The sequence below is a fragment of the Myripristis murdjan genome, chromosome 24 (assembly GCF_902150065.1).
Source record: "Myripristis murdjan chromosome 24, fMyrMur1.1, whole genome shotgun sequence".
NCBI lineage: Eukaryota > Metazoa > Chordata > Actinopteri > Holocentriformes > Holocentridae > Myripristis > Myripristis murdjan.
In genome coordinates this window covers 11,453,848-11,481,845 of record NC_044003.1, presented here as the reverse complement: position 1 = coordinate 11,481,845, position 27,998 = coordinate 11,453,848, and the positions used below count along the sequence as shown (strand labels likewise).

General features: G+C 42.6%; 1 protein-coding gene across 1 annotated transcript in view; it reads left to right on the top strand.

Moving 5' to 3' along the window:
* The first annotated feature begins 4,134 nt into the window (after nucleotides 1–4,134).
* fndc1 (fibronectin type III domain containing 1) overlaps nucleotides 4,135–27,998 on the top strand; it is a 42,886-nt gene continuing 19,022 nt past the window's right edge. The window contains exons 1-15 of the mRNA XM_030046557.1: nucleotides 4,135–4,207; nucleotides 11,780–11,977; nucleotides 13,598–13,666; nucleotides 13,947–13,955; nucleotides 18,910–19,155; nucleotides 20,505–20,603; nucleotides 20,987–21,104; nucleotides 21,282–21,469; nucleotides 22,217–22,324; nucleotides 22,682–22,870; nucleotides 23,007–25,608; nucleotides 25,711–25,793; nucleotides 25,983–26,089; nucleotides 26,477–26,588; nucleotides 27,339–27,665. Of these exons, the coding sequence (XP_029902417.1) occupies nucleotides 4,135–4,207; nucleotides 11,780–11,977; nucleotides 13,598–13,666; nucleotides 13,947–13,955; nucleotides 18,910–19,155; nucleotides 20,505–20,603; nucleotides 20,987–21,104; nucleotides 21,282–21,469; nucleotides 22,217–22,324; nucleotides 22,682–22,870; nucleotides 23,007–25,608; nucleotides 25,711–25,793; nucleotides 25,983–26,089; nucleotides 26,477–26,588; nucleotides 27,339–27,665 (4,528 nt within the window). The remainder of the gene's footprint in view (nucleotides 4,208–11,779; nucleotides 11,978–13,597; nucleotides 13,667–13,946; nucleotides 13,956–18,909; nucleotides 19,156–20,504; nucleotides 20,604–20,986; nucleotides 21,105–21,281; nucleotides 21,470–22,216; nucleotides 22,325–22,681; nucleotides 22,871–23,006; nucleotides 25,609–25,710; nucleotides 25,794–25,982; nucleotides 26,090–26,476; nucleotides 26,589–27,338; nucleotides 27,666–27,998) is intronic.

The window sequence follows — 27,998 nt, the reverse complement described above, 5'->3', positions numbered from 1 at the left end:
CTCACTTTACATAACAAAAGAAACAGCCAATAACATGGCAAGTCTCCTGTCTCTTCACACTCTGGGGAATTAAAGCAGGACTTGACATAAATAACCTCGGGCGTGTGTCTAACAAGACAAGACACCTTGTACTGCTTGTGCTGAGCTAGCTCAAGTGCCTACCTGAGGAGCAATCCAATTCTGTGTGTGTGTGTGTGTATGAGGTGCATGTGTGTGTGTGTATGAGGTGCATGTGTGTGTGTGTGTGTATGAGGTGCATGTGTGTGTGTATGTGTGGGTTTGTAGAACAAGAGCAAAAGTGACAACTCTTTGCTTCGATGACACTTCTTACGTCAAAAATGTGACAGGTTTAGTGCTGACTCATGAACTATCGGAAGCTGCTGTGTGTGTGTGTGTGTGTGTGAGAGAGAGAGAGAGAGAGAGAGAGAGAGAGAGAGAGTTAATGAAGTGTGCCTTCCAAAGGCAGAGACAATAAAAAATCTTCTTCCATTACACTCTTGGCCCCTTGGGGACATGGAGATGAAGGGTGACGTGTGTATTGATTTTGTGGCGATTCAATTTTGCTGCCAAAGTAAGATGTTTATTTTGTAACCACTGGTGAAAAAAAAAAAAAAAAAAAAAAACTCTTCATACTAATAGCTTTTTCAAAACTGACTTTGTGTGTTCTCATGCCCCCAAAGTGAATCATATTCACAGCTCAACTGCTGGCTGTCTCTTCTACTTCCTGAATGGTTATGAATTAGTAAACACAAATGGACAAAACATGACAGCTACCTTCCTCGTGTTGGTTGCATTTGATTTTCAATAATATAAGAAAAACTGTTATGATGTGTCTTATCTGATTCATCTTCCTTTTTTATAATTTGAGGTGAATTTATCAGATGAAAACAAGAAAGGAGCAGGGCTTTCACCAGGACTGACCTGCTCAGTTTTCATCACTGAACCTACAGAAGAAATCACTGCGCTCACTCTTGCTTTTATTGGATCATGAAATCCAATAAAACATCTCAAAAGGGAAAAGTTTCTAAAGCTTTTAAAGGCAGACCAGGATATTTGGGAGGTCACCCCACCTTGTTATAATGTGGTAAAGAATCATGAATGGCACTGGAGCTCCAGATAGCTAGTTTATCTCACCATTACCCAAAGAGCATTTTACTTCACTGTTTTCATTTTTTTGTACATTTGACATCAAACATTAGATCCAAGACAGACATTTAAAAGTGCTCTGTTAATTTTATGGGTCATTAGTCTTGGCATGATGGGTCATTACTCTTGGCATGATGCATAAAAATGACAGTAAAGGATCTATCTATCTATCTATCTATCTATCTATCTATCTATCTATCTATCTATCTTTCTGACTTGAGGGGATTTATCCTTCCTCAGGCTCATTCTGAACATCAGTAAACAAAGTGGTGTGCCCTTGCATTGCCTGCCTTTCCGTTTACATGTTTCATTATTTGATGTGAAGAGGTGAGGTGAATCCTGAGAATTTGGTTCATCGTGTCTCTGGAGTCAGATCCTTTCTCCGGTGCAGGTAGAGGCCTTCACCAACAGGGGGAGATGTTGGCTTGGATTTAAGGGGAGAAAGACCAGACAGATGACGATTTGTGTACAAACCAGTCTGTTATCACTTTGGCATGGCCAGACTGGGATGAGTGTGTATTGTGGTTGTTAATGGCTGTCAGATCTTGACATGTATTAAATGGTGTTGTGCAGCCACTGACAGATCTGTGTCTGCCTCCCAGCTCTGCCAGGCACATGGAGAATATCGCAGAGAGATTAAACTCTGTCAGTCTCCTCGGGGCTATAAAAATGTTGAGGGAAAGAATGACTGGCCTATAAGTTTGCTGCTGGCCTTGCGGGAGGATTTGCTGTTTTATCACAGTCAAAAAGGTCAAGAAGTGTTACAGCAAACCCAAGAGAAGCACTGAGACACCCGGACATCCCACACAATAACAAAATGCTGAATGGGACTCCAGTGAGGCCACGTAGACAATTCAAAACATCTGACATCAGTGTTATTAAGCTGCAGTTACAAGGAATACAGTTTAATACCCTGGAAATAACCAAAGGTAGAAATCAGGGCCCTCCACACTGTGCCTCTTAAATCTTTCTGCTGAAGGCCTTTGATCAAGGTTAAGCCAAGGTTGAGTGTGTACTTGTACTTTAAAAGATTTACATGTAAGGAAGATTTACATATAAGGAAGCATGACATTTTTATCCCACTATATTTCAAACCCAGACAATAACCCAGATCAAACACCTGACAATACCACAGAGAAAAGGGGTTTTGTAGAGGTCGTAAAAATGATGCAGGTTTTGCTTTTGAACATTGCTCAGTTCATTGCCTGGTATGTAATGTTTGCTCTGAAATCGACTGTGAACTTGCATTTCCGTCTGAAACTGGGCTGAAAGTTGATCACTGGGAGACGTTTGATGGAAAATAAGTGGGAACAAGTCGAAGGCCTCACACACAACATAAAAACAGACATCGCTGCACAATCAATCAATCACTTTCCACTCATCAAAATCATGAGAGCGGTAGCAGATGTGAGTGAGCGCTGAGGAAGCGCAGTGATGGCTGTGATGTTTCACTGCACCAACGACACACTTCTGGATGAAGACTTGTCATGTATTTAAGTTATTGTGTAGACAATTAGTTCTCAAAATGCTGACTTAATTGTCTACTATTTAACCAGAGCTTGTTGCGCCATCTAGTGGGTAAATAACCTGGTATTATTCAGTCCGAGGGATAAGATTAGGGTTTTGGTTAGTATGCATGGTGAGGTAAGGCGCCATGCTGGGTATAGTTCACAGAGGATGAAAATTTGCTTGTCAGATCAGATGAATCACCGACCTACATTGAAATCCATGTCAGATAAAATGTAACCATTAATTAAAAGGTATTGATCCCCAACTGTGCTGGATTTAGCCACTAAACTATCAACCATGTGTCTGAAAGTCAAAAAGGTGCAGGATAGTAAAAAACTGGGGATGGCGTCAGGCTTAAGACTCAGCATTTGCAACAGTTTTTCATGCCCATCTGAGCTCAACTGTTGTTACGAGAGAATCAGGCCAAAGCCAAAATCAGGCCAAAAAAGGGAAAACAGCCTGCCAGCCTTTATGAAAAAGAATAATACAAGACTCATAAACGTGTGGATAGTAAGTTGCAAAACTATGTAGGAATGTTACAGAAATAATATGGTGATACTAAACTGAAGATAAAAACTGTAATATCATGTATGGTGATCACTGTAAACTCACTGTTGGGGGCCATAAAGGTATTACTTCATGTAATATTAATTTATAAGAGTCTAAGAGTATTGATTGTTTTGTCTAGGGATAATTAAAGGAATTGACCTTCATCAGCTGAACATAAACAACCTGCTCAAAAAGTCAGCCTGTCTGTTCACCACGTCCCAGTCGTTTTAAGATAGTCACCTAAAGGCACACTGCTGAGCACAGGGCTTAGGCTACTCTTTTCCTTCTTTTCTCATCTTTTCTCATCGACTTGCACAGGATTTATGGTTTACAGGGTTTTTACAGAACTAGAACTGCATTTATGGTGGTCAGGTTCTGGGCTTTCCACCTGTTGCGAGGCATCACTTCGGGATGAAATCAATGCTGCTGTCATCCTGAAGAGGGAGACATTTATTTCTTTTCGTTTTAATTTGACCTTATTGATCCGCAATCAAAAAGGCGTTACGATGCTGTGAATACATTGCCTATATATGTGGAAAATATTTGAGCAGCATGTAAAACTGAGAGAGAGGGGAATCAAACAAAAATTAAATTAAATTAAGGAAACAGACCCTATCAGGAGTTAAATGTGTTCAGTGTGAGGACTCTTAAACATTTTCAGTCCCATTTATCAGCAGCAGAGACTGGAGAGCCTTGGAGATGGACTAACACTGGTGTAACACTGTCCCAATACTAACACGTTTTTACAAACTTAACTTTGGGTGTACGAGTTTTTATTTCGCGTGCTCAAGTCCAAAGTGGATGTCAGCATATTGAAAAGCGGGAGTCCCATCGGAAGAGGCAGACGTATGGGAGGGAAGGGGAGGTGAGTCCCAGCCCTCTCTATCCGCCCGCTGCGCCGCTCCGCAGCAGAAGCGCACTTCACTCACTATGGCTTTAGCCGCAACCAGGACGCTCTTGGCGCTGTTGGTCACCTTGTGCGCATCGGGGCGTGGATGGACAGGTAAGATTCAGTATCCAGATGTGTTTTTGAGCAGGTGCACAGCTGGCACCCCTGGGTCGTTCATTGTGGATTCAGTTTTACCAATTTGCCTGAGCAATTTCAGGCAAATTCAGTGATTCAGGTGCTCTCTCTTCTCTCTTCTTCTCTTCTTAACTGTTCAAAGTTTTGCTTAAAATGTTGTTTCTGGAAATGCCAGGAGCAAAGTGTGATGTCGACTAAATTTCAACACTGTGCTGTAATACAGTGTATTCATATGTAGTCTGTTATTGCTGCCAGAATTTATGCAATCTGATGCTCCTGAGTGCATCAATTTGATACTTGTATTGTGACAGCATGGTTTAGGAAAGTCATTGTTAGAAAGAAAGGAGGGAGAGAGAGAGAGAGAGAGAGAGAGAGAGAGAGAGAGAGAGAGAGAGAGAGAGAGAGAGAAATTAAACTTTCCAAATCACCAGTTGTGGCAGATATTATAGTGCAGAAAAAAAAGAACAGATGAATTGCAGCTATTTCGAGTGTATTACAAGATTTAATTTAGAAATTGCAGTTTGATTTATCATTTGCAGATGTGAATGAGCCAGTGTAAGTGACCAATTATGGCAAATTTGGACTGTGACATTATATCTCTTCATCCTCGTTACTTTATGGAGGGAAAATATGATGCGGGTCTCTCAGCAGCAGTCATGGAATATAACCTTACCTCATACAGTAGGCACATCCTGAACTAACTTTCAGCAACAATTAGAAGAAGATGACAAATATTAGAGTACATCATGAGACATGTGATTTTAGAAAAACAGTGCTGTGATTTCTCCTGAATGGTAAGGTGCCAAAATGGTGACCTAATCTGGCCAAAGTCTGATGATGACCCGCCTCTGAAATTTCAGTGCTGTGGGAGAGAGGGCGCGCAGGGGGCTTAAGGAAGATTTTCTGTCCATGTGTCTCACACTTCCCCCGGGCAGTGCTGCTTTGCTGCTTGCTATTGCATACATCTCATAAACAATAAACCATTTACCACTGAGCACGAGTTTGCCTGATGTAATGCCAAAATGAATCAAAGCATTCCTGAGAAAATGTGTCACATTGACATCTAAACAAAACAAAAAAAAAAAGGAACAAACAAACCGAAGGGGTAATTTAACCTACTCGAGGGATTTGGTGGCAAAAACACTGACAGATTGCAGACTGTGAAATAGGATTGTTATCAGGGGTCATTTTATCACTTGTCAGCACAGCCCTGGTGATATATCACACAGACAGAGCATTTTTAACAGGCATGGAGACCGTGCAAACCACAGTGCACATGTTTTAAAAGTTCCTTGAGCGCTGTTTGTGAAATCAATTTTGGGGGGAAAGAAGCCCACATCCTCCAGACAGTAAAAATATCCAAAGTGCCATAAAGTTTTGGGAGTTTTGCAGAGGAAAAAGCTAACCTTTTTGGACTGGTTTAAAGGCCACGTTACAATGGACCTCTCTTCCCTCTCTCCTCCTCTCTGTCTCAGCCAGGCCACTTATTTTGTCAGATGATCTTTATGTTTCTATATTGCCTCCTTCTCTCCTTCTGTCAACTGGAAGCACTTAGAGCATGAGGTCACTGTGTTTTCTGACTAGTCTCAGCTGCTTTTTGCCGTCTCTCCCTGCTCCTCGCGTGTTTTCCTTTCCATTTTCCATCGTTTAGGAAGTTTTTGCAATTTTTCTGCAACACCCTGCTTCACATGAATCCATTTATATCCATTCACACCTGGGAGCTGCCCGGCGCTACCACAGTCGACTACTGCTGGCCACTGAGCCGCTCCACTGGAGCAGGTTTGGGTTAAACACTTTGCTGTAGGGCATCTTGACAGTAATTGTTGAGGGAGACAGGAGTGTTACTCATTTACTTTCATTCACTTGGATGTCATCACCTTGTCAGACTGAATCCCTTCAAAACCTCATACAGTATTAGAACCATGGGAGCTGTCTGGACACCTCAGGTGGGAGCAGAATAAAAACAGAGAGCAGAAACATACTCTATTTGGATAAGAAATAATGTCAGCTTCTTCCATGCATCCAGGGCCCATCAATTGCTGGAAAGTGAGAGTGGAGAGAGAGAGTAATTGGGGCAGGGAGTGAGGGAAAGAGGGAATCATGTCCTCACAGGCCAGTGGAATTTAATTTCTCTGCTCCACTTAACATGCTGGAATTCTGCAGGAGAATCCAACGACAGACCTGTAAGCATTGGGAATCAGGAATTCATAGCTTTAACATTTTGTATTGGGGAAATAGGAGAGAGGGAGATAGAGGGAGAGACAGGGAAAGCGAGAGAGAGGGAGCAGCAGCGCGCAGCTAATATTTTCCACAGCGTGAGCTATGCTAGGATTGTTTGATCACCTGACATCCGTCGACCTTCCCCCCACAGCCCCCCCGCCCTCAACCTGCTACCCGGCTTGTCAGACCTGCCAGCACTGGCTTGTCTGATGTCATGATGTCATCTGTAGGCGCCGTTCCATTTATTTAAGTTAGAACCACCTGGGCCGTGAGCACACCTGTCACCGCACAGCTGAATGTTAGAAGAGTGAGTGCGCCGCAGGAAGGCACAGCAGCGTAACCTTCACCTGGAGTGTAGACGCCAATCTCCATCGCTGACTGAGTATCAACGGGGAAAGTCGAACGGCTAGAGGAGTGAGCCTGTGACTGCGGAGCTCTGTGGCTGAGATCTCCAGAGCAGCTGAGAAAATATAGACAGTGGAAGTGAATGTCTGGTGTGGTAACTTTAAAATCTGAAGGCACAGCCAAATTTATGAGAGTGGTCAACATGGGCAAACTAAATTGGAGTGGGGAAGCATGCCGAGTGCACAGCTTTACACAAGTCCCACACCGTGAGAAAGGCAGATAAAATTTTAAACTCTCGGCCTTGTCTTCACAGTTTGAGTGGTTTAAATCAGGTAGATGCTTTAGGTTGCCAAGAACCACGCAAAAAAAATGAAAGAGAGAAATGAAAAATGATTCTAAGCACCACAGTGGAAATAAGCTCTCTGGCTTTACTGTGTTTATCCTTTTGACAAACCGCCCCCTAGTGAGGTTCCATGTATTATTTACCTATTTGTATTATTTATACTAATTATACCAAATGCAATTATATCCATTAACTCATTGGTCCTTGTTTGCCATGAATAGAAACTGATTTTATCTCATGATTGGGTTTCATATCTATTTATTTTATTGAGTTGCACTTCGAATTGTGCAGGTTTTTCTGTTTCGTCTGTTTAGTGTACCTGTGCTAAGTTTATTCTGCCAAAGTCAAACTTCCACTTGAGGACAAAAGCTGTTCTATTCTATTCTATTCTATTTTATTCCCCTCGCACAGCTGCTTTTGATATGCTCTTTATCAAAACATCTAATCCTCTACTGCTCCAGTTAAACTGCATGTTTCTGTGATTGTAGACTGTAATTACACTGATTATCAGTTCCTTTTTGTGACTATCACATGCAATATATGTCATATGTGCATTTGTAAGTATGTAACCCATCCAACCCCCACATTTACCACCAAAGTTGTTGCTTTAAATATGACTTTGTTCGTAGTCAGCATGAATACTAAAATAAGACTTAATTATTACAAATAAAATAGCACTGACTGCTAGTGATCCTGTGTGACTGACAGCAGTCAGATGGTGGCAACCAGATGTGTTCATGTTAAAGCAAATCTGGCCACTGCAGAGAGTTTATGGATGATCAGAGTTTTTTTTTTTTTTTTTTCTCCCTGTTAAAGGGTTTTTTTAGGGAGTTGTTCCTCATCCGATGTGAGGGTCTAAGGACAGAGGATGTTGTTTTTCCTGGAAAGCCCTTTGAGACAAATTTGTAATTTGTGATTCTGGGCTATATAAATAAATAAAATTGAATTGAATAGAGGTGGGAAGAGGTGTTACTAAGAATTTTGTATTCCCTGGCCCGGATACATACGGGCCGCTGTTCAGACAGGCAGATTAGATCTGCATTTTTTTCCTGCATATTAAATATAGCTGAGGTGTGAATTTTTAAAGAAAACACATGGAATCTGATCATTTCAGATGAGATTTAAAGGCATAGTCCGCATTTATTGACACATGGTGTTAAGATTTACTTGCTACAAGTGATGCTGATGCATGGCCATTATCTCCAGAGGTGATCTCTGTGGTCAGGGTGGTAGCTAATTGTCCAAGCAAGCAAGCTAGAGAATGAATAGCAGTCAGTATGGTCAGCTAATGGGTAACATTTTCAGCCACAAAACCTTGCTAAAAATGCCAAGAAAAAAAATATGCCAACAATACATGTAACAACAATGCTTATCACTCCTAATTTACTAATGCTATAACTGAGAATGATTTTATTTACCAGATAACAGTAGTGCACCATCACACAATATACACTATTTCCACATGGAAAACCAGAGATAGTGCAGAACTGATGGGTGGAGTGATACACTAAGTAAGCAGGCTCCAGTGGCATTTTTTAATTATATGAAATAGTTCCAAGACATAGCATCTGTCTAATAGATTGTTGTTTTGCTGTTGCATTTTGTTGTGGATGGTTTTAACATTTTTAGCAAGGTTTTGTAGATAAAAATATTAGCAATTAGCTGTTATCTTTTAACTACTATTCTTTTAGGTTCCTGCTCACAGACACAATTAGCCACTACACCAACTGTGGGGATTTTCACTTGAATTAATGTCTAGTAAGCATCAGTATGACTGCAGGTAAGTCATACCACCTTGTGTCAATCACTTCAAACTAATCCTTTGAACCAAAGTCATATCGGTGCTTTGAAATGTGTTCCACATCTCTGAAAAAACAATTAAATCTGACCTCTCAGATCAGGTTTCAAGCGTTGCCGTGGGCACTTCAGCTCACACACTGTGACAAGCAGAGCATAAAACAACAACAAAAAAATGGGTTAAAAAATGGGCACACTTGGAAAATGAAAAAAAAAAAAAAAAAAAAAAGGTTTCTTGCCTTGTGTGAGGAATGTGAGCTGCACCGCGACAAAAAGTTGTTGGATTTGTCTGCTGTCTGAACAAAGCTTAACTCGGCAATGATATAGTAGCGTCACTTCGACAGCTTGGCCCCCCAGAAAGTAACCCCCACCCATCCACACACACACCCTGCCCCGGTGCACCCTGGTTATTGATGTGAGTCTGAGGATGAGACAGTTATGGGAACTAAATGGCAAACTCATTAGGGGTGACTGGGCGGTCAGCGTCTATGATTTTGAGGAGAGGTGAGAGGGTGCTCTTGTAAAAGGGGGGCAGGGCGCAGGTGCACGACCACAAGTATTTTCTAGAACAGCTTTACAAGCATCCTTTGACCTCGGGGCTTACCTGCATATGCTTCTGGTGCTGACTTACACATGCACATACACGTGTGTCTGTCTGGCTGCCTGCCTGTGTGTCTGTGAGCATGCATGTGTGCTGCACATCCTGTCTCCCTCACACACATATAAATACACACACACACACATACACACATGCACACACAGTTCTCCAATAAAGATGCTGAACTAATGACCCCTCAGGCCCTGCCTTCATTCTTCACATAGTCAGTCCTCTCCACTATCTAACTCAATCTCATTCTCTATCATTCTCTATCTAATTCTCTGTCCCCTATCTATCTATCTATCTATCTATCTATCTATCTATCTATCTATCTATCTATCTATCTATCTATCTATCTATCTATCTATCTATCTATCTATACCCATACTTTCTTGGAATCCCAAAACTCAATATATTAGGGCAACTCTGGTAGAAATAAACCCACACAGTGCAAATAAATATCTATCACATTCATCATAGCAGCTCAGAAAATGTAATGTTGTTGTCCGGGTTTCCCATGGCAACAGCCTGCAGCCTCCATAAGATTATGATGTTACAGCCACTGAGTTGCTTAACTGCTTCCCAAATTGTTTATTGTTGGATGGTGACCGTGCATGTGTTGTGCTTGAAAAAGTCTTGATTTAATCAAAAATCATCTGCTTTGCCCTTGAATCATAAATTTCTAAAGAGGCCAAATCATAGATTGATGTCTGGATAGAGGAGCAGATCTCCTCCTACGTAATACACGGCCTTATTGGAAACAGGGTAGAAGTGACTGAAGCCGGGCCAGACTTGTGTCAGAGCGGTCTGTCTCGAACAGCTGATGAAACCGACTCCACTGCAAGCCTCCATTAATGAGGAAATAATGAGGACGGATAGTGTTTTGTTTTTGGTGTGACTGGGAAACACTCGCACACTCTTTCATCTGCACACACTTTCACACGCTCCGTTTCTCCGTGTGATGCTAGTCTGTATCTCTGGGCCTGGTGCCAGACTGCTTGTATCTCCAATGAGCAGAAACTGTGATTAGACGAGCTTTCAGCACATACTAAAAGTCCAAGTTAACTACAGACAACATTGCAAGCTGAGTCTGTCTGTAAACTTGAGTGGCAAATGGTCTGCAAATTTGAAAAGTGAAAGTGGAGATCCAGCTGGACTCACACCTGCAGACAACAAGAACTCAGAGTGATAAAGTCATTTTGTGGCAGTGCTAAACCAAAACTGTTGCTGTAAACCTTCGGGGCGCACAGAGAGTCATAAGGAGGAGCTGTTTATGAGATGGACGGACAGTTATATGTGAAAGCCATGAATGACCAGCATGCTAACTATGTAAACCATGCAGTGCTTCATTTCTTTAGTTAAGATACATTCAGGTGTACCCTTCCATGTCAATAAGACCTGAGCAGGGTGAGGATCATTTCCCTCAGAATCCAAATTATAAATTAACTTAAATGTTTGATTAAGGTTTTCATGTATTGTTTATGATATCAAACTTTGTATATGAGACGCAGACTTCTCACAAACATTCCTTGGCAACTATCATGATGATTCAGCTGAGGCTTCAGCATCCATGCAAATTCTCGGGCTTCAAGTCATGATTTGTGTGCATGATTAATTGAGCGAGCTAATTCCGAGCATCTCAAATGGAGGCTCCTCACTGATCTTGTCTTCATTCCTTTCGGAGCCTGTAAGTGGCTCTCCTCTCATACAAAGTTTCATACTCATATGCTCATATGCCACTGGATGCTTTATTGGATTATATGGGTGTAATGCCGGCCTGCTGGAGAGTTATCCCATCATCCCTACAATGCAAAAAAACAAAGGATGAGTGTCTGGTCGGAGAAGAGTGGTGGTTACTATTTACTCTGTTTTTGTTATGGGTGAATCTAGCCAAAAGGGAGAATGAAGAATCCTTGTTGTCTTCAGCCTCTAGCATCCAACCCGATCCTCATTTATTTATTTAATCATGAAATCTTTCAGGGTTGCCTTACACGCAAGTTTATGCTTCATCAAAATCACAGTTACTTTATAGGCCAAGGATAATAATTGCACAGGAAATTGCCTTGGTGACATTGATGTAGAGGCGTCTTAACGGCTTACAGAACTTGAACAGTAGGCGTGCACGCTGACAGGCACAGTGCAAGGTTAGCAGCACGATGCATACAACGCAAACAATGTAAGATGCACTTTGCACAGCAGACTATACAAATAAGCATGCAGCATGCAATCAGACTTATTTGTTTTGCAGCAGAAAAGCCCCTGCGGCCACAGAGTGGGAAACAGGCTTCTTCTGTGGAAAAGAGTCTGAGAGAGGGCTGGGAGCCTCCCATCCAGCTGGATGGAAGACCCGTGGAGCGCTACAGCATCAGCTCCAGCAAACCCATGAGGACTCACCGCTTCAGTAAAGTGGGCAAGGACAGCCGCTCACATCTACTGGAGGATGTAGGTAAGAGAGAGAGAAGGAGGAGAGAGAGAGAGGGTGAGAGAGAGTGAGAGATAGATATGTTTACATCAGAGGTGTGTGAGGGAGGAAGTTGCACTGAGGATGTCCACTTAAAAAAAAAAAAAAAGGGGGGAACAAAAGAGTATGTGTTTGCAAAGGAACTGAGAAGCGCTGGAAGGGCCGCCAGACACAAAAAAGTTACTGAGAGGAAAATAAATGGGAGGGAGAGCAAGAAAAAGGGGTTTGGCTTAAACTGCGGAGTGTGTTTTCAGATCCCGGAGTTCTGCACTTTCTCAAGACAAGTGCCAAGAACGAGGAGGGGATGAGCAAAGCTGTGTACAAACTAGAGATTCCAGGAGGTGAGGTGTATGCGCGTCTGTGTGTGTGTGTGTGTATGTGCGTGTGTCTGAGAGAGAGTGCACGTGTGTATGATTCATTTTCATCAGTGCATTACTTCATGACTGGATGCACTGTCATTTAAATTAGCCAGGAACAGGGCAAGAGCTCTCATAGCTGTGGTCTGTGTGTGTGTGTGTGTGACCAGCCATCATCATCATCATCGTCCTAGCCTCGCCATGCAGCAAAGCACAGCAGACAGTTGTTATTTTAAACTTTAGCAGGGGGAGATTATTTTTAGGTCTTAACAGCTTCTCTGGTAATTCCTAATCCCACCTTATAAAACCTTGAGGCCTCATGTTTCTGTGCACACACTGGTTTGCAGTGTTGACGCAGTCTAGCCTGCTTATTCCATTTTCCTCTGTCCTTGGCATCATGGAGCCATACTTCATCAGCGGCACAAAGCCTGCAGCCAACCCTTGTTTTCCACATCCAAACCCAGCCCAGTTCCTATAACCCGATCCCCTGTGTTGTGGTCACTTGCTGTGTGTGTGTGTGCGTGCGTGCATGTGTGTATGTGTGTGTGTGGTGGTGGTAAGGGGATTGGGTGGGGGTTCCAAGTGTTGCCTTCTATTGTTTGCAGGAGTGTCAGCGCATTCAAATACATATCTGCAGATGCCTTTGTGCTTGCGTGTCTTTGTGAATGCGTATGTGTGTGTGTGTGTGTGTGTGTATGTGAGCTGCCCAGTGTGTTGTGGCGGCCTTGTGGTCTATTCGGCTCCGGTGCAGCGTGCCATAAATCTATGGCAACCAAGCTGTGTCTCCGTGTTCCCTTTCCAAACATTCCTTGCAGATCGATCTGTGTCGTTCCCCGAGCAGCATGCGAGCTGCGTCGGTCGTCATAAATAACACCACGCTGCTTCCCCCCGCATCATTAATGTGTCTGGCCTGCCACTGTTTGAGCAACAAAGACAGAGAGAAATGACTTATGGGGGGGCAAGATGGAGTGGGATGGGGAGAGCAGGAAAAAGAGAGAGAGATCGACCTTTCTTGCTGGTTGTTGGCACACGTGAATCTCAGGTATTCAAAAGTAGACCTACGCGCAGAATCACTCCTGCAGAGAAAAACTCTCTAAATACAGACATCCAACTCCACCAGGCTGAAACATTTGTCCGCATCCGATTTCTTTTAAAGTTGTGTGCAGGTATATACTTTTTAATATGAATAATTTACTGCCGGACTCATTGTTTATTAGCTGACGTTGGGCAAAATCTGTGTCATTCTCAGATCCTGAATGGGTTAACCTGGATGGCTTTGCTGTGGTGGGCGGGGCACCTGTCAACAACTCATCAGCAGGTAAACACAATTTAATTGCCAATGTGCCATTACACACTGAACACGTATGCCTTCTGAAGGAGTAGCTCAGACTTATATAGATATACATGTAAAAGTAGCTGGTGAAACCTCATCGAAGCAGCTCGCCGAAATCAACTGCTGTCATCGCACATATAAAAGGAACTGACTCATCTAATGTGATGATTATTTGCAATGGGGCGGCAATCTCCTTCTTTCATTCTTTTTCCCCTTCACTGAGCCTGCTGTCCCAACAGAATAAGTAAGGAAAATTAACCAACAGGATACACGCGTGTCACCAACTCATAGATTTCCATGCATTCAGCAGGAATTGTTTGAGTAAGTAAAGATTTAGTTACAAAGGAAAAGTTACAAAGTGCTTAACAGGATTACAACAAATTACAGTCATAATATAGAATATAAAAGCACATACCAGTCGATGACAAAAGTAAAATGAAGAAAGGGAAAGAAGTAAACAGAGAATTACAATGTTATAGTGTCAGTTACTGAGATTAAAACCACTATTTTATAACTTTAACGCCCTTGTATTTGGCAGCCCTGTTGACCTTTGCACACTGGCCAGTCACCACTTTCATTTTGCCGTAAAAACAAATTTAATAAGAATGAGTCAGTAGATGTTATAGAGACTCGTAATGGCTGTCAGATGAGCCTTGTGTATCTATAGAGTGAGATTAAAATAGCACATCCTATAACTGCTTTCGACCCACTTCATTTCCCTCGGCCTTTTGTCTATAACACTTTTAAGGAGCATCAGAAAGAAGGCGGAGGGTAAACTTTTAGTGAATTTAGTTTTCTTTACCCACTCATTTCTGTTCAGAGTCACACACATCCTAGCATGCATTTTGTCAGAATGCAGGGAAACACTGGACCGGTTGTCAAGCCACCTGACTTGCATGTCTGTGTGGTGAAAGTAGAGCAGTTGGAGGAAATCCATGCAAACATTTAGGAGAACAACGCAAACTCCTCACACTATAGGACCAGCAGCTGAGCCGGGGACCTTCTTGTTGTGAGGGAACAGTGCCTCTACCAAGCCACCGTGCCGCCCCGCAGTCTCACTTACACAAACAGTTCTCTGAGGCGGAGCTGCTCTGGAGACACGACTAATCACACTGGTTGAGTCAAACCTCAGTCCGTGGAGCCGAACAACCACTGTTTTCTGGCAAATTAACGTTAGGTTGAAGTTTATTGAAAAAGGCAAGATGCAAGACAGCAAAATGTTATGTAGCTCAATGTGCTTTCTACTAACTCAAAACATGCAGTCTACCCTGTCTAAGTGGCCTGGGTCAGTGATTTTCAAACTATGGGTCCCGAGCCACTGCTGGGTCCCAGCATGGAGTCAAGGGCATCATGAGTAAGCTACATCAATGCATTCTTTTCTCAATAGTAAAGGATGAAGATTTTTAAATATTGCGATTTGTGCATCCATTAATCCCCTTTAAATTACTGACCACTGATCACTGTGTAAGCATTGATAACTAGGGAATAGGAGCAGCCTTCTTAGCTATCGGACAACATGAACAAACTTTTAAAATCAAACTTTTAAAGCCACTGCACAGTCCAAAAACAATGAAAGGGATCACACTCCAAAAACAAAAAGGAAAAGTAGCATGAATCATATGTTGATAATGGCTTTGTAGCCTTTCCGGGACCTGATGGTGTGTTCTTTGCCTGGAAAAGTTGGCAGTGGTAACATTGGATTTACTAGACATTTAAATGACCAAGACATAATAATACATTTGATTGACTTGCTCATATTGAATGTAAGGCAATGTTTCACAAATAGATATAGAGCAAATGGGCTATAGAATTCACTGTAACGATGGATATAACTTTTGGCAGCTTTATTTTACCTCACAAAATGATTTGTGGGTCTCGAAACAAACAGTATCTCTGCATGTGGGTCCCAGCTTGAAAAAGTTTGGGAAGCTCTGTTCTTGCTTAGCTAGTTAGCCCAGGAGACCCTCAAAGATCAGACGAGCCATACCAGCTTCATAAATGCCGTGGCTGTGAATGAAAGAAAAAGATCATTCAATCATGATCTTCATGTTCAAGGGAGTCATTCAGACATTTTGCAGTCATTGCCATTGTAACAAAATTCTATTTTTACCTCAGTTCTGTTATTGGTTTTCAAGCGGGCCTGTTTGGTATTCGCTCTTCTCACTGGGGTTTAACTCAACCATCAGTAAGATTACCTCTGCCAGTACAGCTCTGCTTCTTGGAAAATTTGTTTAACTGAAATGTGGGTAAGCAATGAACTGAAGTCAGTGATCACCATAAAGCCAAAACCACCAATATAAACATTTTTTTTATTTTTATTTTTTTTTATTTTCATAACAGCATCATTTTATGTTTTATTTTCATGGAAAAATATTTTCATTTAATTTGCATCTATCTAGTATACAGCTTAGTCTAATGCAGTGGTTCTGAACCTTTTTGGGGGCCTGGACCCCCTGCATATTTTTGATCAACCCAGAAACTGCATTTTAAATTGCATTATGGCATTTAATTACTCTTTGAGGAAAATAAGAGCTTTCAGTTGTAACTTCCAGAACAAAACAACTTCTGCAGTACTTGTGCAGTGTTTCCAGAAAAATGTAACAAAACAGAAATTTATGCAGTAGCTTATCATTCTTCTTCTTTGTTTATTTGTAACATTAGCTTAATTTCAAATGCTAACCTGAACCTTGCAAATTAATGAGTTTTCCCACAACACTTTCCTTCAGATGTTTCACAATAAAAGCATTATTAAGAAATGAATGGTGTATGCCCACAGAAACGCTAGGGACTCATAATTTGAAAAGGATGCAGATCATGTTAAGTTTGTATTAACAGCATCATGCAGTTACTTTAACAATGCAAATGGGAGCGAGATCTCTTATTAAAATACAATGAATTACACTCGTGAAACAGATGGAATTAGAGAAAAAAAGTCCTGTTACCCTCTGTAGTTTAGGTAGATAAAGGTCTCAGTCACATTTGAGTAAAATAATCTTATTTCTATAAATGTCATAGAATCTTTTTAAAAAGATATTTTATTTTCATGGACCCCTTGCAATTACACCACAAACCACTAGGGGTCCACGGACCCGCGGTTGAGAAACACTGGTCTAATGTATACTTTGCATCTATGTAGGCAAAATTGAGATTTGGAAATGGTAAGGAAGTTATTTAATAAAGAGAAACACAATGGGTAAAGGCGGGAGTTTCACTGGGGTTTAGCCTCCACTACATCCCTGTTCTCCTTCAGCTGGATTTAGTGGAGCTTTGACAGACAGAACATATTTCAGAGACTCAGCCTGAATACATCGAGGTGGGTCTCCGCTGTAGCGCTGGTATGTCTGTCTGGAAGCTCGCCTCATAGCACCTCGGACCATAGAGCTTCCAGGAAAGACAGCAATGATCTGGCAATGTGAGGATTGTGGAGTCAATGGTTTAGTGGTCCGCGGCGTACTGACCTGGGCCAAACTATGCACAACGACAGTTTTCCAAAGGAAGAAGGAATACGGAAAAGGAGAAGCTGGCTGATTAGAACCAAATGGGGATATTTCTGTGCTCAGTCAGCAGCTCGAACCAAGAGAGAGAGTCAAACATAGAGAGGAGTGATCAGACATGATTACTCGGTCATTACCATATAAATGTCATGGTTAGCAGTGATAACTCAGTATTTATCAAAGTATCTTAAAATGTTGACATTGATGCAAACGACTTAATTTGGGTGCAGTGGCTCGCAAGCATAAATCAAAATCCAATCAAAAATAATAATAATAATAAAGAGCCTGTACTCATGACACTTGCTGTAGGGTGTTAAACCTCAAAATCATATGAAGTCTATTTGATGAAGCTATGTAGTAAACAGAGCACAAATAATAGCCTCAAACAATTGCTTAGATATTTATTTATCTGTTCAGTTTTGGGCTTAATTATATTCCACTCCAGCCCTGTTTGTAGTGCTTGCTGCCCTAAGTGGCTGATGTGGAAGCTCGTCCATTTTGTTACACCTTTAATGGGACATATAGACTGATTTCCATTCAGGTTGGCAGACAGACATGTGAAAGACATGTGATGTGAAAGCAAGAGAAACTGAGAGGCAAGAATCTGAGATCTGGAGGAAGGTAGAAAGTCGTCAATGCAAATAGCTAATCTGTAACCTATCAGTCAACGCTCTCGAGACTCAGAGGGGGAAAATCCACTCAGATGTGTTGGCAGGAGAGAGATGCAGGCAGAGAGACTGAATGACAAAGAGGGAAAGCTTCAACAACACACTTTCTTTTCTCCTGTGCATCTTTATTCCCCATCGCCGCCTCCTTTTCTCGCTACTTAAGCCTCACTTCCTTCCAGGCCCTGGAAGACCTCAAATATCTATTCCAATCAATCCGTTTCAGTGGTGTTTTCCATCACACATATTTCCTGGTGGGTGGAAAGGCTATCAGTGTTTAGTCATTTAGCGGCATTAAAATTCTCCATTAAAACCACAGCTAATGAAATTGTCTGAGGGTAGTATCCCCTGTGGGAAGGCCATTCCAGGTCGGCCCACACCACCGGTTCAACAGTTTGGGAAACAGTGTATCACAGTATTGTGTTGACCCCATCACCCCCCTGAATTTAGACAAAATCCACTTTCTTACATCAGATTACTTGTCAGTACTCACCCAGCTGTTCATACAGTTAGCCTGATGGGAAAACAGGCAGATCCTTTTCATCTGACAGTGATTATAAGAGAGGGATGAAGGAGGGAGAGGAGGAGGAGATGAACAAAGGAAGAGGGGAGAACGGGAGGGGTGGAGGTGTTTTTCATTATGTCGTCAGTGCTATCGCTGGACGCAGCTGTCAGAGGGTGAAGACGGACAAGGGGGATTGTCTGGCTGTCTGAGTCTGTGTCCAAGATGGACTCACCACCACGGTGGGATTACAACAGGAAGCAGGACACCAGAAGTCGGAGTAGATGACAGAGGACATGGCGCAGTCCCACAGCGTTCCCCTGTTGTGACAACTGGCCATGTTTACAGTCACTGCTGAATGACTGTGACATGTAATTATGTGTATATCAGTGTGCAGATGTGTCTTTTCGCATGAGGAACGCACACTCAAGAATTTTCCATGGCAGTCAGAATATCAATAAGGCCCTGCAGGCAAAGTGCACAGATCACAAATGAGCCACAGCGTCATAAAGCCAGCTGAACTCTGGAGCACCCTGACTTTCCTCCTCCGTCTCTGTCCATCAACAGGTCCGGCCCTGTCTGCACAAACAACAGCCAGAAGGGAGCCACCTGTAAAGGCTCCAGCTAGGGTGGACAGAACAGCTCACCCATCGGGTGTGTCTGTTGCCAGGACACACAGGAGGCCCCCTCAGTCCTCCTCTGGCCCCCGGCAGCCTGAGCGTCCTTTGGCAGGATCGCCGCTACTGGACAGGAGACGCCACCACCACACCAAGCCGCAGTCCGACCAGAGGAACCGCAACTCACCCAAACTAAGTAATAGGACCCACATTTTACATTCGTAATCACATTAATGTCAGGCAAAATTTTATGTTTTGGTAAAATATGTAGGGAACAATGTAAACATAAGTTATAAAGTGTGTGTAGAGCATATTAGGAACACCTCTCTCCATGTAATAGACCAGTCCAGGTGAAAAACATGGTTCTTTAAAGGTGCTACACATTTTAATGGAATGCTAGAGCAAAGCCTGGCAAACATATGGAAGGCAGAGAAAAGTCCAGGACAAATCATCAATTAATCATCATCATATTAGTTCTGAGAGATTAGCATACTCACAATAAACAAACAAAACTAGCACTGACGTACTTGCTATGAGACTGCGCTTCATTATTTCACAATCAGCTTTAGAGATTGTAATTGATCAAGTGCTGGAAAACATTTTGCACAGATTAACAAACATGTGCAGTTCTCAGGAAGGGCTCTGCTCGCCGTTGCCAGGTCCAGATTCAAGACTAGAGGTGATCAGGCTTTTGTTGTCAGGGTTCCTACACTGGACTGTCCTTCCCAAGGAGCTCAGATTATCAAATCTGGTATTAATTTACAAAACACTCTTGTGTTTTCACTTTATGGCACAAATGGAGATTGTTTTACAACACACAAACCGATATGAAAAGAGCTCTGTTCTTTCACCACAAACTAAGATAAAATATTATATAGGATTGGGATTGGGATGTATAGGATTGAGTTTTTCAGAGTTTCTCAGAATATCAGATGCTGGAATGAGTGTAAGGCAGATGGAACGATCACCTCCCGTATGTTTATCCCCTTCAGTAAAACAAAAGAGGGAACAAACAAAGAGCGATGCCAGGGAGGAGGAGAAGGGTGGAGAAGTAGCAACATCCTGTTTTACACAGGAAGCAAATGGGTTTGTGGGAAATATGGTCTTAATTTTGAGAAAAACTGTAACACAAACAACACTGCTCGAGTTAGATAGAGGCTACCAAATGTCTCAACCATCATATCATTTGTTTACAGCATATATACAAGGTGTCACAATTAATATGACAATTGATACACTGATATTTAAATAAGCTACATCACCATAAGCTGCACCACCTGTAATGATTTCATCTATTTAAATCTATGTCAGTTGTGGATGGGAGATAAAGATTCAGGGGAAGGCACAGATTAAAGTGGGTCTCCGGTGTTCCTAATATTTTGTACACTCACTCATTTCCTTGAATTCACATGCTAATTTTTGTTTCTGCTTAGTTGTTTTGCAATAATTCAGTTGTACTAAATGTACAAGCTAATTTTGTTTGTGCTATTTTTAGTGTCCATAGTGTAAACCTTGGCCGTGCTTGGTATCCTTTTCTGTTCATAGCATCTGAGTCCGTTCATGTGGTGTCACTGCAGGCACAGAGAGCACTGGGCCGGAGCGCACCCGTCAACAGAGCAGTCGTCACCAAACAAACGACACCAGGTACTGGCACATTTACCATGAATCACTGCAGAGCTGCCTATATCTCTGTTATATGTGCCCTGTAATCCAGTGCAATCCAATGGTAGCTGCTCGAATGAACTTGAAAGTTCTGAAAACCTAAAAAAATGACTGGCAGGGACAGGTTTTGAATAGACACTAAATTTAAATTTAATATAAATTACATTAAAATAAATTTGCATTATATGTATGAGGCGGTAGAGAAACTAGAGGCCGACCAATAACTAAATTCAAATGGTCTTGGCCAATGAGGTCATTTTAATTTTTGTAGCATAAAAAGCTAGACAGTTTTTGGCGTGTCTGTGGTGTGTGTGTGTGTGCGTGTGTGTGTGTGTGCGTGTGTTGTTGTTGTTGTTGTTATCCAGAGCCAGAGGAGTATGAAGCCCAGGACATCAGTGTGAGGGTCATGTCCCCTAAGTCTGTGCTCATCTCCTGGGTTGACCCTGCTGTTGAGATGCAAAAAGTGCTCCCTGGAGCTCCCAGGTAGGCCTCTGTGTATTTGACTGCATGCATCTTTGTTAAGCAGAGAGAAAATCAAAGAAAAAAAAGAGAAAAAAGAGAGAGAGCATGTGTTTCATTGTTCAAAACCTCCACAAGTACTCCGTGGGTTTGGATGCCGCTGCCGATGACATAAAACATCTCCGTTCTGTCTTGACTCAGATACTATACGGTGAGATACAGGGAGAAGGGCGAGTCAGCACGCTGGGAATACAAGGAGAACAACCAGAGGAGAATGATGATTGACACCCTGTCTGCTGATAGCATGTATGAGTTTGCTGTCAGGATCTCTCAGGGAGAAAACCACGGCAAGTGGGGCGTCTCCGTCTTCCAGAGGACCCCTGAATCAGGTATACTAGCCGCAGGTGAAAAGTGAAAGATATTCTGATTGATTTTATCATCTAAATTTGTACTATGATGTAATATGAAACTTAAGTATATCAGAATAAAATGTGGATAAACCCATAGGCCCATTTGACAAATAAGATAGTGGGTTAATAGGGTTTAGATGACTTTACTTCTATTCCTGCATAAGGTGTCTGTTGGATGACACAGAGTTTATGCTTCAATACCAGTTGTTCCATAATTAAACCGGGCTTGTTATCGACATTATCACTATTTGCACTTTTAGATTCTTCCTTGAATTTGCTTGTGGGGCGCAGTATCATTAAAGTCAGATAACTCCCCTGCCTCTTTTTTCTTTTAGACTTATTTCCTCATACTGCATTTCAACACATTTGATATTTGATACTAGCTTTGGCTGCTGCTCTGTCATGATTGTAGCTTTCATACCATGTCATGGCTGCTCCTGGGTTGGGGTTCACTGGCATGTCAGTATTTACTGTCTGGCTCGGAGCTCAGATCTCCATCTGCAGTTCCATAGATGATCTCAAGGGGAGGTTCCTGGAAATGTATGGCAGCAGTATTTTCCTCAGTTGAAGGCTACTGGCAAGAACCTTCTTGCTGTTTTTACATGCTTAAGTAGCAGTTTCCTTGCTCTGTTCCCTTTTTTTTTTTTTTTTTTTTTGCTGCTTCTGGTCTTGTTCCTCTTTCCCCTGCTGTCTTTCCATTGATTTGTGCTCTCTTCCACTTGCTAGCACCATCCGGTCCACCAGAGAACTTTGAGGTGAAGCCAATGAGAGGGAAGGGAACTGCTGTCACAGCAAGCTGGGATCCACCTGAGGAACCCAATGGACGGATAAGAGGTCAGACCAGGAGGGCTGAGATGTTTTAATTGAATGTAAATTGTTTGCTCCTTTTTTAAAATAAATTTGGAATTACTACTGGGTGAAAACCTTGCTTTGTCAATATGTTGACTCTAATGCTTATTTTTAAATCCATGAACTGGTGCATTTTAGGCAATTTTGAAATTACACAATGGGTTTTTGAAAGATTGCATATAATTTTCTCTACCCATAGAGGATGTGTCATACTCCAATCCAAATAAAGACATGAACCTCACAACTCCAAAATTGTACTGTGAGGTTCTCAACTGACAGTATCAATAATCTAAATGTTGTCCACTGTAATTTATGCCTACGTTATGCTCTACCTCCTCATAGAGTACATCCTGTCTTATGCTCCTGCTATGAAGCCATTTGGGATGAAAAGTGTCACATATCGCGGCAGCACCACGTCAGCTGTCATAGATGGCCTTACACCTGGAGATCGCTACGTCTTCAAGATTAGAGCCACCAACAGGAGAGGACAGGGACCACAGAGCAAGGCATTCAGCGTTGCCATGCCAGGAAGTAAATACATTTGACTGTGTATGCGTGTGTGTGTGTGTGTGTGTGTGTGTGTGTGAGTGTCCACATAATTGTTTGTTTTGTATAATTCTGATACTTCGAAACTTCTGTAAAGCTAACATTTTTTGTCTCTTGCTAGCCAGCAGTGCTGCCTCATCATCTTCGAAAAACCAGCACAGCCACAGAAGAAGCCACACACCCTCTAAGCAAGACAGATACGATGACGAAAGTGAACTCCAATCAACAGAGGTGACAGAAGAACCAACTGTACGCCCCCAGACAACCCCAGCTCCGCCTACCAACAGGCGGGTCCGTCCACTCTCCCAGACACGCTCCTATCACAGCATCTTCTCCTCAGTGAGGAGCTCGGTCAGGAGGGATGGAGGCAACAAAGGCAGCTCATTCAGAGGGAGAACACGAGACAGAGAGGCAGAGGAAGACGAGGAAGAGGAGAAAACACCCACCACACCACCTCCAACGGAGGAAATTATTCCCACTGAACCAGTAGAGGAGAAAAAAGAACCAGACAACGATGTTGTTTCCCCTGAATCTAAGGATACACCGGGATATGACAAAGAGAACAAGCCACAGACACCCAGTCTCAAAGTTGTGACTCCCTCCCCAACGAAAGCTGCCTCTAACCCCCCCAAACCACCTCCCAGAAGGCCAATTAAGATCCGGGTCCATCAAAGACCAGGATCTAAGGCTTCTTCTTCCTCTTCTTCCTCTTCTTCCTCTTCTTCCGCCTCCTCCGCTTCCTCCTCCCCTTCATCTTCTTCCTCATCTTCATCATTGTCATCAAGTTCCACTTCATCCTCTTCATCCTCTTCATCCTCATCTTCTGCTACCTCATCCTCCTCTCCCTCACATACCCAAGAGTCAGCAGCTAATAGAAGGGACCATACGGCTTCCATATACCCAGACAGAAAAAACACCAACAGTCAGTCCAGTATAACAAAATCCTCCACTCCTGCTCCCAAGCAGACCAGCTCACAGCCTCAGACAGAGGCACCACCCACAGGCCGAGGTTCTTCTGCCGCAGGGCGCACCAATGGGTCTGGCTATGGATCCAAATACGGTTATCGCAGAAATCCTGGAATTCTCTCAAGAAATAATCCCACTCGAATCCTTAATGGTCACAAAGCTGGATCAACTTCAACAGCCTCTTCCCAGTCCAATTTACCAAGCAGAACACAGAGCCAAGAAACATCAAACACTTTCAGTTCTCCAACGTCCAGGTCCACCTCAGGAAGCGAGTCCCACAGACAAGCAACATCAAATACACATAACTCAGATACATCACAGTCCTCTTCTCAGTCCCGATCACACAGTCCCACAGTTTCAGATACACACAGTCCAGCCACACACCCATTCACTTCACAGAGTGGATCACAGAACCCCTCCACATCAGACACATCAGACTCTGAGTCAAGGTCACATAGAGGATCTTACAACCCTGTAGCTTCACGCTACACACACAATTCACACAGCTCACGCACGGCAACTGAGCAAGACACAACATACAGGGAAGGAGAGGACCACAGTACCCAAAAAAATGCAGAAGCAGAGGCTGCAAAAGATGAGGAGCTGACCTCTAGCCCCCATTCCACCACATCTAATGCACACACACAACCTACAGAGGAGAAGGGGAATGAAGAAGGGGAAAAGGAAAGCAACAATGAAAAACCTGTTGTTGTTTCTTCCAGAATAAGCCCCTCTCTTCTTGAAAGATTCCCTTGGCTTGCTAGTCGTTACCCAGGCAGGTTTACTACAGGTACAAGGGTCACATTTCCCAGACCAGAGAGTAGGGTCCCCTCAAGCAGGACATCATCCTCCATGGGGGCAGGTAGGCCCATTTTGAGGGGGACACCCACCAGGGTCTCAGGGGCCACCGGTGCTGCAGGAGTGTCCTCTATACAGGAGACCACTGAAGATCTGAACAAACCTGAGAGCCATGACCCACTGAAGAATGGGATGGGGACGGGTTCATATAAGCCCTCCTTGACCAACAGGAATACAGATTTTAGTGGATCAAGACACCCAACTACCTCTTCTTCTTCTGCTGCTGCTTCCTCTTCTTCTTCTTCTTCTTCTTCTTCTTCTTCTTCGTCTTCTTCTTCGTCTTCTTCTTCGTCTTCTTCGTCTTCTTCTTCTCCCCGTTTTTCACCTTCTACATCTTCAAATCATAATTCTCATCATTCCTCAAGTGGACACAGAGACTCCAGTGAGCCCATCCCTAGAGGAACCTCTAATGATAATATTAACGATCACGATGAGGATTATCTCTCTGAGAGAAGTAGAGAAGCCAATAACAGAAATGAAAAAGTCCCAGACCCCACTGCAGCCCCCAAAACCACTACTTTAACTTCAGTTAAGCCTCATAGAACAGTGGAGGATAACGAAAGTGTGGATAGAAAGGAAACTTCACCCAGGACTAGGACCGACTCATCCTCCGCCAACCCTCCATATCACCGGCGTCCTGTTGTAGGATCCAATGGGAGGGTACGCTCTCCTGTGCTGGCTAGCAGGCAGTCTGGTGCTGGTAGGTTAAATTTCAGAGTACAACCAGCACAGACCTCAAGGTCAGGTTCCTCACCTTCTGATTCTTCTTCATCATCCTCTTCATCATCATCTGCCTCCTCGTCTTCATCCTCAAACCAGCCCCGGACGGGATTCACCTCAGATCGTGGGGTTGGCAGCGGTACTAGTACAACAAGGGCAGGAGGATCGAATGGAGGGACGTCTCAGTCCTCATCGTCATCGTCTTCACCTTCTCTATCATCATCTTCATCCTCATCCTCATCTTCACCGTCATTTTCATCTACATCTAGAGACAGCTTTAGGGGCCAGGGAACTAGGACTCGCCACCCCAGTCTCAGAGGGAAACCCACTAATGGAGGAGGGCTCAAACCTGGCTATGGAAATGGTAAAGTGCATTGATGTCTGTGCTGATGGGTGAAAGTTGTTGCATCATCATAACATCAAGTGTTACTCAAAAGGTGCAAGAGTTTGCATGAGTAAGACTAAGTTATGATTTTTTGCAGTGTAGATAACAATTACAGCCTACCACAAACTACTTCGGTTTTTGATTAATCCCTCTAAATCAATCAATCAGGTAAAAATGGACGTCCCAACCTTACAGCAACAAATGACAAAGACTCCTCAAATGGCAAGAAGTCCACTGGTCAGAAGTTCATCACTGGGCCTGATGGAACCAAATGGGTAAGTGTAATAGATGGCATATAATCGTAATTGTAGTCTTACACCATTAACAGTATTCTTGCATCTTTGAGCCAAACAGCCAGGTACAATAAATTTCAGTGCACTTTTAGATAAGTTAGAATTTGAATACTACTCTGTGACATTAGATTATAGCCAAAAATGCTTAATGCTTTGTGCTTTATCCTTCCAATGTTGTTTTTTTAATGCTACACATATTAATACAGTAGTAATATAGTACAGTAGCAATCAAATGTTTTCTGTTCACTAAGGTTCTGTATTTACAAGTTGGGATAGTTCACTAAATCCCAGAAGAATAAAAATAGGGTAACAATGTAGGCTACATTTGGGTTTTATAGAGATAATTTGAAAGCATTTCCATTTCTCCAGGTTGTGGACTTAGACAAGGGGGTCCTGATGAATGAGGAGGGAAAAATTCTTCAGGACTCCGAGGGACGACCCAGGAGAGTGGTGCTTGGCGAGGATGGACGCACAATTTTTGGTAAAATTCTGCACTTCCTCTTGTATTACATTTCAGTAGGAGTACTGCTGAAACTTAAGTGCTTTACAGGGTGATTTATGCTATGTTAATTCTTTGGCATACGAAGGCAAAAATTTGAAAATGAGTATTTGTGGTAGCTCTACAGCTAAATGATAAATGTTTTAATCACTAACTCTGGCAGTTTCATGTCAGAGAAATCTACATAAACTATTATACACCACACATAGGCACAGAAACCTTTCACATAACTCTCTATGCCCACAATAGTTGGTGTGTGGTTTGTTTCCATAGGAAATAATTGGGATACTCTGTACCAAAAATCACTGTGAATTTGTGGTTGCTCACATGAAACAGTTCCAAAAATATGTCATTTACAAAATGGCTTAATCTACAAGTCATATAATAACCCCCCAAGCAACTTATTATGAGTAAAAGGCCATGTGGTCTTAGTTTACATACTGCTAGTTGCCTATTATCACTGAATGATTTTGTTGTCTGCATTTTTATTACTTAACTATTACTTTTGTATTCCTTTGATAACTAAAAGCTTAACAACAAATAAAAGTTAGCTATAACTATGGCTTTGATTTGTAAGTACAAAAATTTTGACTAATAATCTTTTATAAGCAAGGCAGGAAAGCTTGATTGGACATAACAGTATTAGGTTAAATCTGATGCAGATTTGGTGGAGTTTTGTCTTACATCACCAGATAAAATAATACATTTTCAATTTCCCCAACTTATCACCAGACCATATGGGCAGTCCACTGGTAAACCAGGAAGGTCTAGCTCTGTTTGGCCATGGACGAGACAGCCGGCCAGTTATCAACCCCAAAGACAGAGTCCTCACCGTTGGGGGGAAACCTGTGGTTGGCTTGGAGCTGCCTCACCATAGGACCACCACTACCACCACCATGGCTCCCACCACCACACCTGAACCCACCACTGAATGGACCACAGAGGAGTCTACAACTCCACAGCCCTATCCAACCTGTCCACCTGGCACCTTCTCCAAAACAGATGAATATGGGTATCCAGTGCTGGATCCAGATGGAATATTGGACTGTTATCCAGAAGGTGAGCCTCTGAGAGAAGGGACTTTCAGGACTTTCAGAGATGGCTTTAAATAGGGATTTGCGGTACAGGAATGGTACAAATTCTTACAGTTTCCTCTACCTGACAAATGCTGCCCCTGCCTACATGGCTTCTCTGTTTTCTTAGTCAAAACATTGAGTGAAGCATTTGAGAGCCAGAATAGTGAACAGAAATAAGTATGACTTCACTAAATCTCTCAATTGTATTGTTTGTCATATCCATCCCGTCCAAGGCTTTAAGTGTTTCCTGTCTGTATCCACAGAGTCCTATAACTCGGTATGATCTGGTCTGAGTGTGTGTAGATGTGTGTGTCTA